Here is a 14,131-nt window from a genome sequence, read left to right as displayed (position 1 = left end):
AAATGAGGAAGCTGACACTAACGGCCTTATGGGTTTGTGGAGAAGAGTAAATGACATAAGGCTTTGAAGCACTCAGCACAGCACTTGGTAAATATTTAATAAATATGTATTTTAGCACTGTTACAGTGTAAGGACTAGGTGGAAATCACCAGGGAGGAGGGAAAGAGGGTCTAATCCTGGTCAAGTCTATTGCCAACATGATGTCCAAGCTCCTTTCAGGTCAACGACTGTTCTTCCAAAAATATCTGAGGAATAAACATGTTCCCTAATTGCTTTTATGGAAACCATGGTTTTCAACTAGATCCCTACTGAAGAAAGGAAAGGGGCGGGGGGGAGAGAGGAAGGAAGGAAGGAAGGGGAGGAGGGAAGGAGGAAGGATGGAAGGAAGAAGGGAAGAAAGAAAGAGAGAGAGTTGCTTTTCTTCCTACCTGCAAAGGTTTTGCTCTCTCTGTTTCTGGAAGCCCAGTCACCCATCACAGAGGTAGGAAAGCCCTGGTTCAATGGGACAGAGGACTCATGGGCTACCTAGACCGGCAGAGAAAGGGCGGCTCATACATTACCTGTGCCCAGTGGTTTTTAAATACAATCATGCATGTTTCTGGGTCTACTCCCTGCAGGCTCACGGCCTGCTGGAGTTTGCTTTCTGTCGTAACTGATGACATCATAAGCCTTCATAAATCAGTGCTTCTAAGTCATATTTAACTTTCAGGAAAATTTGGCAAGCAGTCACTAACTTTCAAGTATCACATAAGAAACGTAACTTCTTCACATTTCACTGTCATCTTCTGAAACCTGTAATGACAGTAACAAAAATGCATCTCGTTATGTTCATATATTAAATAGGACACTGGCTGTTAAATTTAAATCAGAACATAGACATTCTCAAAGTCTAACACAGAACAAAAATATCTACAAAATAGACATTTCTACCCATTCTTATTTACTCTTACCTTGCTACTAAAAATAGTTTTTAAAAAATGCTACCAAAGCTACACACATAAATTAAACAATTATTGGGTTTATTTTCTTCACTACCACCAACCAAACCCTCTAGACAGTAAGTCTAATCGTTCAAATCTAGTTTCTATAACGAAGCAAGAAACTATGATACCAATGTCTGTGGAATTTAAAAACATCCAGAAACAGGAAAGCCATTAGTTAATAGTGACAGAAATAAATGCCATAATGCAACTTGGGGCAGTTCTAAAACAGCACCCAGACTCCTGGGTCCAATATGATTGAATTTTTTTTTTTTTTTAAATCAATGGCTGTCATCATGGAATCGAAAGCATTCTCAGTCATTTCATAGCTACAAACCAAGTTAAGGTTTCTGGCTTTTCCAAAAAATAATAGAATTCCAAGTAACCTTGACAAATCAGAGATAGAAATGATCCATCAAAAAACAAGATAGTGCTTCCTCAGTGCGAGTACAAGGTAGCACACTTACAAATGGAAAATGAATTATGTGGATAAAATATGAAGAGAGTCCGACTACCAGAGAGCCAGGAGGGAGCAAAAAGATATTGAGGTCACAGAGCATACAGCAAATAGGATCCAGCTGCATGGAGCTAACTCACAGAGAGAAGCAGCAATATAGGCCCAGTATCTCCCCAGTTTGGTCAGCTCACAGAAAGGATGGGGTCTGGTTCAAAAAACTATTTTTTTGAGTGTACAGACTGGAGAGAGTTTGAGGTACAGCGATCACATGATAATTATTAGTGCATTGGAAAACAAAATCCACGATAAAATTTCCAGACTTGTAGTACAAAAAACAAACAAACAAACAAACAAAAAACCCAGCAATTTTTCACCGGAGTAATATGAAGAGTATTATGAGGAGAACACCAGTCAACTGCTCTTCCTACAAACAATAAAATGTGAGAAAGGGGGTTGAAGGTGAGGATTTAGGTTAGATTTCGGGGTCAAGTTCTTTGTAGGGAGTGAAATTAAACACCAGAAAGTTGTTAAGGCATATTTTCTTGGGGATGGGAGGCTAAACATTCAACAGTCATATCTTGAAAGAAATGGTAGAACATAAGAATAGAAAACTGGCTAGAACTGATCATTCTGAGGAAAGGAAACATTTTTTAGGGAGAATGGAAGAGGATTAATGTATGTAGAAAGAGGAAAGTCTGTTTGAAGAAGGCTCACACAAATCACATAACTGAGGAAAACAGCTAATGTGTATCTTCTATGACTATATATTATTATTCAAATTGGTGGATTCCCTGACATGTAATTTCTAATAATCCAAATTTATTGTTCTCAATAGGACACTGTCCACTGCCAACAATGGCTCTTTGTCACTGAGAGGCATGTTTTACTGGGCCCATCGGTATTTTAAAACCCAGAAGTGGCCTCCCCACACACACAGGGTACGTGCTTCCCATCTCTGAGGTCCTGGCACCTCCCTAGGATCCTACAGCCAGCCCCTTCACCTCACACAGGCTGGTCTTTGAAGGTAACATTTCAGCAGGCAACCCTGTTTTAAGTGATAATAAATAAAACAAATTCTACTTCAACTCCCTCATTGTCTAAAACATAGTATTTCTGTGAAAATGCTTTTATTCAGAGGATACAATGATAATAATGAGGAAACTCAGAGTGTTTTGGTTTATCCCAGAGGTTCAAAAAGTACAAGACTCTTCAAGACTCATTCCAGCTCCAGGATTCTCAGATTCATCTTGAAACGTATGAGGGGAACATTCAACATGCCAACTGCTTCTAAATCAAAATTAGAAACGTGCTCTCTAAGGTCTGTGAAGCCCGTTCTCAAAGGGACTTTGCATGCAATCCTTGCAGAGAGCAAGACTTTATTACAGACAAGATAAATAACTTAGCTAAAATCACAAACTACCAGTTAGTTTTGATGGAAATGGAATGTCTCCTGATTCCCAGTCCAGGGTTCCTTCTAGAAATCTTTATTCTTTCTCCTGGCTATGATCCCTGGCCCTATTCCCTTAGGGAAGCTGTATCTTCTCTGAGAAAAGTGCATCTCACTTGGATGACGCTTTACCCAATCATACTCCTGAAACAGATGCCTGAAGAATGTGGTAAGTCAAGCAAGCCACATTTAAGAAGGAAACACTATGCCTGAAGATTCTATAAATGAAAATACTTCCGAATCTACCCACAGACAAAAGCGCTGGATATTTCCACTCTCTTTCTCTCTTATTCCCCTGTTAGAGTATTCGGGGACTAGCATGTCTCCAGGGCAATATAAAACTACAAGAAAGAGAGGGCTCCATATTGATGAGAGACAATAGAAAGGCGCCTTTCCTCAAGCGCCGGGGTTTCTAATACATTTCTGCATTCGCCTGTTGTTAGGCTTTACTTTCTTCCTGTTTGCATTTTTCCACTCCAAGCTTTTTATTTAACTCTCAGAGCACAGTTAAAGTCTCCGGTGAAGCACAGAGCAGGACAAAACTTAGCAAAAAGCCAGGAGCAAGTAGAAGAGGCTGCTGTCACCAGAACATGGGCTTGCATCATGAGTACGGCATTGATGGACATTTCCCCCTTCTTGCCCTCTGCTCTCTTCAGCCTATGGTACCTGGGGGAGGGGACTGCTCAGAGGAACACTCCTGCCACATACTCAGCCCATTCTTCCTGGAAATACCCACCACATGCACATCAACTTGAATTTCATGCCTGGGAAAGAGCTCTGTAAACCATTCGGAGGGATTTTGTTTTCTTCAAATGAACCACCAATCCTGAAAAATACCCAAAGGACTCTGTCCAACAGTGGGTGCCTATGGTTTTGTGGTGTGGTTGCTGAGGGTTTTGTTTTTTTTTTTGGCATGGCAGGGGGAGGAGCTATCAAAACACATGTGTACACTGGCACAGATTTTATACCTCAAAGACAGAACTATTGAGTAGTCAAATTTATATATTTCATTAAGAATATATACAAAAATATTTTCATCCGTAAGGAAAGAAAAATGTTATTAAATCATCATTGGAGATAGAGATAACTGACATAAGAATTATAGGTATTCTTATTTGCCTTTTTTAAGAAAGTACATGATATCTTTTGACTATGAAAAAAAGCACATGCTTATGCTTCCATATCACAGGGTTATAAAATATACTATAAAATCATAAAAGTTTAGATTCTAGTCATCTAGATTATACCCTTTCTACCATAAAAATTCCTTCAACCTCATTTCCAAATAGACAGACATCTTTACCTAATTTCAGCCTCCTTTGAAAGCTACAATACTTAGGAAAGCTATAAATGTGTGAAAATCACATTTTTTCCCCTGAACTACAAATGACTATATTTTAATATACCCCTCTTTCACTAGGATACTGAAATTACAGTGTAAACATTTTGGCATTTAACAATATATGATCTCATACCATCTTTCTTTTATCCATTTAAATATAATATCCTCTAATAATGGATTATAAGACGTTCTTTAAACTTTTAAAAGAAAAGACCATTTAAAAGAAATAATGGTCACCTTAAGGGGACACAGAGCCAAGGGAACATTTTTATTAAGGAAAAAGTGATATTTGCAGGCCTAATGGGAAGGAACCAATGAACACAGAGAATTTGAAGATAGATTGATTGATTATTGTTGGGTTTTGGTTTTGGGTTTTTTTTTTAAGGATTTTAGTAGAGCAATTAGAGCAGAGGAAAGGCAAGGTCAGTAACACAGCATGAGAAGCCTAGAGATGAAAAAGAAGCCATGTGGAGTCTTTTGGAGTCTTTCCACAGCGAGTTGCCAGATGAGAAGTAATCTCTTGAACCTGATGAAAAGACATGGCAGGCTCCCTTCCCATTTCTCCTTCTTCCCTCCTCGTATTTCTCGAATGGTTTGTAGAAATGGTTCGAGAGATTAGGTGGATTTAAAGTGGAGAACAAAGGGTGAGGGCTAAGAGCTTTTAGCTCAGTTGTCCAAGTGTGGAAGTCAGTAAACGTCAAGTCGCCTCTTGGGGACTTGAGCTCTGAACTGGGACACGGCCCCAGGACTACCCAGCAGTGAGACCTTGAGTGGAAAACAGGGATCTTGATTTGGAACCTCTTAGGTGGGTTAGGACTACATGATTATCTCTCAGGTCTCCCCCAGCTCAAAAGTCATGATTTTCTGTACTTTATTCCAAGTGATATACTAAGTGGGGAGAGGTAAGAAGAAAAGCTTTGAAGAAGGATAATGGCCACTGTACAAAAGGTCTTTGTAAGAATTCCAGTTATAAATGGATTCGATCTGTATTCTTTTTAACAATTAAAGCATATTTCACTTAAAGAACCCAAAGCACAGGAATCAACCATCTCAAATATAATTCAGTTTGTTTGTTTTTTGCCAGTAGAAGAACTCATTGTTTTAGAATGCATTTTCGAATGCCCTGAATCGGCCGCTACCAAATACATAAAAAGTTGATTACTGTAAATGTGCTTATCATGTAAAATTCCATCTGGGGTGAAGACTCTTCAAATATTGGGAACACCTAAAGAGAGAGGAAACTTCTGCCCTCAATTACAAGTAATAGCAATGGGGAGAGGGGGATTCAGTGTGGGTCAAACTACCTCAGACAACCTCTGCTTAGAGCCTAATAAAATCCTATTAAATCTAAATCCTCCCTGTGCTGTAATCCTCTGGCCCAGTTTCCTTTTCTCTCTCGCTGTCATATCACATAGCAATTCTGGACTGTGAAAAATAAAGCAAGCATCCAATAGCCCCTGACTTTCCCGGACCTTGTCCTAGGGCTCCCTCAACCTGCCATAGTTTTTGACTCTGGCTCATTCGTCGAAGACCTTCCATTATTCAGTAAAGCAGAATCTCATTTTGTCCTGCCAAGTTGTAAGTCACCAGCTAACACAGAGTGCACACAAAGAAAATTCTCCCCATACATACATTCCAAATAGTTTCATGTTTTGATAAATGCATATTTTAAAACAGTAACGAGACAGCAGAAAACTGTCAATAATTCCTTGAAATAGTTCCATCATGTTTTACATTTTAATTTCACAAGAACCAGCTGCCGACTAAGTCATACCCAAGTCATACCCAGATGACTGATAAGCAGAAAAAAATGGAGAAGAAAAATCAAAGTTAATATTCATATTCATACCTAGTATTTGTTTGGGGACTTAATTTTTAAGGTTATTTAAGAAACTAAACCATTATTGGTAAGGATTTGGAATGTAAAAATTATAGCTTTTGAAAATTATACCAAGTGTTGAGACATCAGCTCACTGATGACTGAACAGAGAAGTTTCTTGCACACATAGAGTGATTTGTTGAAACACGAAAACTGGACCACTCTCAGGGAGTCTCCCCAACAACCCAATTAATCACTACAACCTTGGTAGTATGCCCCACCCTTTCACACCACTATATTGTTGAAAGCTATCAAGGAACAGCTCAGTCAAGATTTCTCACACAAAGCCCTAAAACTTAACTAAAGTAAATGCAGTCCCAAGATGATCCAACCACTTCTCTGGGGTAATAGTCTAAAGCAGAGATTTTACATGCTCTGAATCTAAGAACCTTCTCATACTAATGAAGTTCTTCTCAAGAAATGTTCCTGGGAAAAAAAATTTTTTTTTAAGTTTTTGACCCTCATTTCATCCCTCATTTTCTGTGGAAAAGTAAGTACTTGGGGAAGTTGTGCTGTTGAGTCTGTACTCGTCTTTATAGCTGTAGTAATCAGAATGAGTTCCCTCCCAGTAGATTTTCAAATGCTTTCAGTGAAATTTTTCAGATATGAAACCTGTAGCATAACGAAAGTGAGGTGATGACTGCCTTTTGAAATAACAACAAGAAAAGCTTCCTTTGCCAAAATGTCCTGCACCTGTCTGTGCATGGCATAAGATACGCAAAATGCAATGAGGGAAGTACCAATAACATTCCCTATACATCCACAGATCTCATAAATGGTTGGCATCCTTCTATGGAGAGAGGGGCGGTAGTCTTCAGCCAATTTTTAAAAGGGTGAATGAATTGCCCCCCCCTTCAAAAAAAGGTTAAAAGTCACTTTGAAGATGCATTCATGGTAAAACCATGAAGAGTCCCAAAGCAAAGGCTAACAACCAGTTCCAATACTAAAGGTATGACCGAAGAGAGCTGTGGAACTTTTGTGACTTGAATTGTAAATAAAGGTTCTGTCTCAAAACCATGGGGGTTGTTCTAGCCGTATGAGTAACCAGGTTCTTGAATAATAATCAGTTCAGGTCTTGGTGCCTGAACTTCAAATTTCAAGGCTGGCTGGGCACTTCCGCTCCTACCCAAAACACCGCGAGGTGAGGTACAAGTTCAATCAGAGGTATAAAATGATCAGCATTTATTATAATGTTAGCAAAGGCTCAGAATCAACAACCTGCTTGTCTCCTAGAACATAATCCTGTGCTGATTAGGACAAAGCACTCTTCTTCACCAGTCTACGCAATGGGCCACAGAGTTGTACTACACACGTGACAGAAATGGTGAAAGCCATGGGTTCTTGAGCTAGTCGACACTGGTATCTTGCCTTCAAGTCAGTAGAATAATAGCAGCACTTAAGTGATAACCTAAGACTATAAAGTTCTAATTTCACATTTATTTTTTATGAACAGAAAAATAATGTAACACTTCCTTACATGTAAATATAATAATCCCTCTAACAAATGGTACCAGTGTTGTATGAAGATTTAAAAGACTGCATTTTCTCATCCATTAGTAGGTAAAGGATTTTAGAAGTACATAATAAAAACCTACTGGCTTAAAGTAGTTTACTGCTTACACATTTATTATTGCCACAATCAGTTCATCATCAAGAGAAGATGTCATACTGATAAAAATAAAAAGTGAGCTCTTCTAGGGGCGCCTGGGTGGCTCAGTGGGTTAAAGCCTCTGCCTTCGGCTCAGGTCATGATCCCAGGGTCCTGGGATGGAGCCCCGCATCGGGCTCTCTGCTCAGCGGGGAGCCCGCTTCCTCCTCTCTCTCTGCCTGCCTCTCTGCCTACTTGTGATTTCTGTCTGTCAAATAAATAAATCTTTAAAAAAAAAAAAAGTGAGCTCTTCTAGAAGCCCTGAAAAGTTTCAGGAAGAAGAAATTTTTAACTTGAAATCTCTCCCCTCTGAGCAACTACTACACGCGCCTCAGGAATATACAATCACAGTCCGTATTTACAGGTAACAAGAAGTGACTTATGAGAAGTAAAAATGAGTGCCCCTCCTACACCTCAGGTGAGAGCATAAACTGGGTTTCTACTGACAGAGAACTATTTGGCAACAGTCTTCAAAATTAAATTGGGTCAGGAAAACTACTTCTATGCATTTATCCTAGGAAGACACGTTCACCTTGCAGAATGGCAGAATGACCGACAGTAAGAGTTGACACGTATTGAGCAATTCTCTGTGTCGGGACTATTTGAAATACCTCACACCATTAAATCTTCTCAACAATCCTGTGAACTCTACTTCCTTCTTTCACAAATAAGGAAACTGAGTCACAGAAAGGTAATGAAGGTCTAATCAGGGTCATATAGATATCCTGAGATCTGCCTGACCCAGACACAATCCTTTTAACCACTAACACCTCTCTAACTACAGTGATGTCCTTTGGTGTAGAGGGTAAACAAGTGGAAAGATCTTCAGTATCTACCAGCCATGGCCTGGTTATATAAGTTAGGCACTTCTATATAATGGAATCCTAGGTCACAATTAAAAAAAAAAAAAAAATAGAAGGCAGCTCTGAATGTACTCACATCAAAAGGCTGTTGGAATATGGACAGAACATCAAGTACCATATGCCACCATTTGTACAAGAAAAAAAAGGAATGCATTACTCTGTATGCCTGTAAGTGCACAGACCATCTGTGAAAGTCCCCAAGAAGGTATGTAAGGTGCCTTAGCCTGCCTCAGTGGAGTGGCATGGGGTAGCCGGGGACAGGGGAGGCAGGAAGACTTCATTTCATTGTTTACCTTTCTCTGCTTTTTGAATTTGGTACCATGTTCATGTTCTACTTAGCAAAAACATTTTTTCATTTGAAATACAAGCCAATGGGGGCACCTGGGTGGCTCAGTGGGTTAAAGCCTCTGCCTTCAGCTCAGGTCGTGATCCCAGGGTCCTGGGATCGAGTCCCACATCGGGCTCTCTGCTCAGCAGGGAACTTGCCTCCCTTCTTCTCTCTATGCCTGCCTCTATGCCTACTTGTGATTGCTATCTGCCAAGTAAACTAATAAAACATTTTAAAATAAAGAAAAATAAAATATAAGCCAATGAACATCCCAAACCAAAGGAAAGTACCAAAGTCCAGCTTAATATAGAAGTTATAGTGCGCCAAAAGTCTCTTCTTCATCTCGTTAGGAAGGGAAAGGTGCCCTGCAATAATTATAGCCCGATGGGTATGAGTAAGGATAGAAGAGTATCCTAACATAATATGCCACTTGAATCAATTTTAAGGACCACGGAATGTTTGAAAACATTCAAGAGAAAACACACAAGGGGAAAATAACTACATCTACACTTAAGAACTGTTAACTTCCAATGGAATAAATATGGGCGAAAATGACATGTTAAGAAAGCGGAAAGAATTCAGAAGAGTGGTAGTCTTATTCTTGAGGACCGCTTTTCTAATGTTTAATATTATCATGCAATAATACTTATTGGGTTACATTTCTGTAGTTTACCTTTCCTTATGGGGGTCATAGCGCTGGGAATATGAAAAGTTAATGGCCTGCCAAAACTTCTGTCAGTCTAGATCACTGTTTCTCCAAATGTAGTTGGAGGAATTCTGGGCTCTCCACAGGTCTCAGTCATTTTTCTAGGATCTCTTTTGAAGAAAAAACAAAAGCCATCTAAGTAAATATAGCTCACTGTGACAATCTCTCATATTCAGAGAAGCTCCCGGCACTGCGGTTTACGGAAGCTATGAGAGCATGAGAGGGAGAAGGTCAGAGGGTGAAGCAGACTCCCTGTGGAGCTGGGAGCCTGATGCGGGACTCGATCCTGCGACTCCGGGATCATGACCTGAGGCAAAGGCAGTGGGTTAACCAACTGAGCCACCCAGGCGCCCCATCATCTGTCTCTTTTTTAATTGGATTTTTTTTTCTACCTGTACAAACCTCAATCTTTCAAACTCGTATTTGCCATGAAAACCAAAGATCATGATGCACCTACAAATGAATTTCTTCAACTTTCTCTGAAAAATACCACCCTGGTGAGCACCAGCTCCCACTACCCTGCAGCCTCCCTTTTACCACCAGCGTCATCCTGTGGAAGTCCGGTAGGGAACTTGGTAAGAGACTGCTTACTCCTGAACAGAGCCGCGCTTTACCTCAAGGTGAGGTACACTCTGAGTCCATGCCTCCCTGAGCAGAGAGAGGCACGCACGCGCGCACACAAGTCTAGCTCCGCACGCGGACGTAAATACTAATCATTAGTGGCTGCCTCTTCAGAGACACTACAGTAGAAGAGCCATATGTAATTTGCAATTAACAAAGGGTAATGGAGGCTCTAATTTGTGCTTGGGGGGTCCAGAATTTAGGCTGTGATGCCTTTTCAGGAATTTAAGTAGAAGCTGAAGCCACTTGCAGGAAGCAGTCCCTCTGTTGCGCCAGGAAGGCTTACTGACTGGATGGCTGCCAGCCCCCTGAGCAGACCTGCAGAGAGGCTGTCCTCATGGGGAGGAAGGCATTAATTTATCTATAAGCCTCCAGAAGCAACTGGGTAGATCGTGAGTCTCCCAGATTCTGCTTCAGTTCATCTACACTTGCCTCGAGAGAGACTGGCACAGACTGGAATGGTTTCAGGCTACCCATACTTCTTTAATTAAAACTCTTCTCCACTAAATTAACATGTGTGTATCAGTGTCTTTTGTATGGGAGGGAAAGAAAGAGAAAGCAAAAGCGAGGGAAGAAAAATCAAAGATGGTGTTTTAAATTTGGTTTTGCTGGAGACACATTTTGCAATGGGCACCATTTCTCCCTAGAGTTAGTGCTTCAGGTAGAAAACAATGAGCAAAAAGAGTAGACAAGGGTCCTTACTTTCCCTTCAAAGCATCCAGCACTTTAGAGCTAATTAAGTTCTAAAATCAAAGGAGCTGTGAAGAGAATATGGAAGCAAAGGCATTCCTCTTTTTGGAAGAATAATTTTATATAATATTACCATATATATATGCATAATAATTCACTTCCATTCTAAATCCTGCAGGATTACCAAAAATTGATGATCTGACTCAGTACCATTGGAATGGAACTGCAACTTACCTGTTGCAAAATGAGGCTCTAACGTCAATGTACAAGGCAAGACACGCAAATACTCACAATTACTACCATACCCCTCAGCGAAGCCCTTGTTGGAAATCAACAAACTTTTTCTCATGAAGCTGGAGAAATACCTGAGTATCCCAACAAAGCAGTAGGCACTTGGGGACAGGCTGTACCCAAAAAAAAGTGCATCTTCAAATGCAAGAAGGACTCTCACCACATGGAGACATTCACACAATAACAGGGAGGTAGAAAGTAAGGCCAGGCAAGAAAAGAGCAGAACATCTACAATTCCCTTTGAGCAAATTCAAAATATCTGAAACTTTTCAACCATTGTTTTCTTTCTTTCTGATTTTTTTTTTTTCTTTCTTTCTTTCTTTTTTTTTTTTTTTTTAGTCAAGTACGTCCACAGTGGATGAAGTTACTGCACAACACAGAGTAATTCCCCTGGAGGAGCTCCACAAACATTAATTACACAGCAAATCTGCACTAATTCTGAGTAAATTATATTTCCTGCTTTCACGGAAAAGGAACATAGGTAAACCATGCAGGAGACAACGCAAGTAAAATTAAAGACAGATTTTTTTCATCAGTCAACATGGCTCTGTTTCTACAATATTTTACATTTATGCCCACAAAAATAGCATAGAAACATTGCCAACTACCAGTTCAGTAATAAACACCATCCTCTGGAGAAGGATCTCCCCAAAGGGGAGAAGGATGATGACAGAATGCAAACCCAACAAACGTCAGTATTTGGATTTCAGGTAGGCCCAATCGTGCTAATGTTAGTATTTATCTGATGAATCAATAGTGAAATTAGTCACAATAACTTCGGGCTCTGCCACACAAATTGCTCATTTCTAAGCTCTTTCTGTGGGAAATCTAAGAGAATTTTGAGTTTCAAGTCTGACCATATTTAGTTCTGAGGGCTTCTAGAAACATACTTATTATAATTAAGGTACATTTAAAATATAAGTATTTACCTTATCACCAGAAAATCTCACGTTTATACTGAAAGAATAAAATGATTCTCCCCAAAAAGCTGCCACAACCTTTCTCCATTGTGTGCTGAGAATTTAAGTATTGAAGTACGAAAAAGGTAAAGGCTGCTATAACGCCAGAATTAAGTATTTTATATGATTATATCACAATAACATCTTTAGTCTACCATAATCAGTATTCTATATTTGTTGCCTGCACAAAACTATAATTACTCGTTGATTTGATCGAAATTACTAGGTGACTTGGGCAATTCAGTCTGCCAGCCAGCCTTCAGGGTAATTAGTCAAATCAACAGTATATCAAAATGACTAATATGTTTCTGAATCATAGATTAGACTATCGGCAACATCATGGCAAAGCTCAGATTCAATTCCAAAACCTCAGTTCATCTTGTTTTAACTCCATGGACTATTCTCCTCATAATTTAATTTACTCTGTACACAAGTTGAGAGTTTTTCCTCCCCTTCAAGGGAAAAAGGAAAGTGACAATAAAAGCCAAAGTACAAGATTCAATAAAATCAGATACTCTTGTTTCAAAAAACAAGGGGAGGTGGAGAGTTGTTTCTTTATTGTGTATAGGGGGTATAGCTAAGGAAAAAGAAACAAAAATGGATTCCTACCAATCAAACCACCTCTCAGTGCTTCAAATTCCATTAAAGGCCACAATTCTGTTGATTTGATGCCAGATGCCTCTAAAATGTTCTTACCCAAGAAAAGTGTGTTTTTGAAAGAACAAGGAAAGCAATACATTTAAAGGCTGGAGAAAATTTTCTTCCATTTACTTGGGTCAGTGAAACATCCATCATACAGAGACACAAACACCTTACAGAATAAAAGATCAGAGGAGTTACACTAGTAGAAGATCTAAGAGCCAGTGCCTCTGGGGGAATCAAACAAGTAACTGTCTGAACAGATCCCCCTGTGATTTCTCTCCTAAATCTGGCTTATGTGACTGGGGGAGTAAAACCACAAAGCAGAACATGCTAGCCAAAAAAAATGTGATTAAAAAATCATTAATTCTACTCTCTCTCTGGAGAATCTTTTCAAAGTCATTAAATAGAATAACTATATAATGAAAATTTTTTAAATTCAAAAATGTTCAAATTATCTACACACGAACTATCACCACGCATATGAAATGAGCATATGCTCAGCATAACAGCATAACCAGTATAAATAATGGTAGATATATTGGCTACATTGTTGCAAAAGTGCCAAAATGACCTAAATGCATTTAACAGAAGCTCTCAGATCTAATTCCACCTGCTTGGGCAAAAAACAAAACAAAACAAAAACCACTCTGTCCACCCCTGTCACATGTAAAGTTCCAAGAACAAGCTATCACTAAAAGTTGAGGGGGATAGAATTCAAAGCAAATATATAACATGTCCAGTAAAATTTAGCAAAAAATTTCCAGCAACCCAGGGCTCCTGGGTGACTCAGTTGGTTAAGTGCCTGCCTTCGGCTCTGGTCATGATCTTGGGGACCTGGGATGGAACCCATGTTGGTCTCCCCACTCAGCAGACAGTTCGCTTTCCCTCTCTCTCCCCCCCCCCACCCACTTGTCCTCTCTCTCTCTTTCTCCCTCTCAAATGAATAAATAAAATCTTTCAAAAAAAAAAAAAAAAATTCTAGCATCCCAAAACCTCTGGTTGCCAGGATCAAAAACATTATGCTGTATGCCTACTAAGTCCCTGCCTTCAACCTGTCCTATCACTCTCTTTCTTCTCTAGACCTCTTCATTCCAGCTCCCCACGGCAATATAGTTTCTGCTTTGTGTTATAGCTGTTGCAGACCCAGACTCTGGTCTTCTTGAGGGTAGGGATCACATCTTCTTGTATTCATGGGTGATTCAAGAAGCACTTATCCAACTGCCCAAGATGTGTGAAGAATGTAAGATCCAGTCTGAGGGGCGCCTGGGTGGCTCAGTG

The 14,131-nt window shown here is 39.7% G+C and overlaps 1 protein-coding gene across 6 annotated transcripts in view; it reads right to left on the bottom strand.

The window, feature by feature from the left end:
* FHIP1A (FHF complex subunit HOOK interacting protein 1A) overlaps positions 1 to 14,131 on the bottom strand; it is a 279,678-nt gene that overhangs the window by 127,499 nt on the left and 138,048 nt on the right. For all 6 annotated transcript variants that reach the window (XM_047717642.1, XM_047717638.1, XM_047717644.1 and 3 more), the window contains one exon: positions 561 to 792. In XM_047717642.1, coding sequence (XP_047573598.1) covers positions 561 to 665 — 105 coding nt within the window. In that variant the 5' untranslated portion in view covers positions 666 to 792. The remainder of the gene's footprint in view (positions 1 to 560; positions 793 to 14,131) is intronic.

The sequence above is a fragment of the Lutra lutra genome, chromosome 2, assembly GCF_902655055.1.
Source record: "Lutra lutra chromosome 2, mLutLut1.2, whole genome shotgun sequence".
Lineage (NCBI taxonomy): Eukaryota > Metazoa > Chordata > Mammalia > Carnivora > Mustelidae > Lutra > Lutra lutra.
The sequence above is the reverse complement of the archived record's forward strand: the minus strand, read 5'-3'. Positions and strand labels throughout refer to the sequence as shown.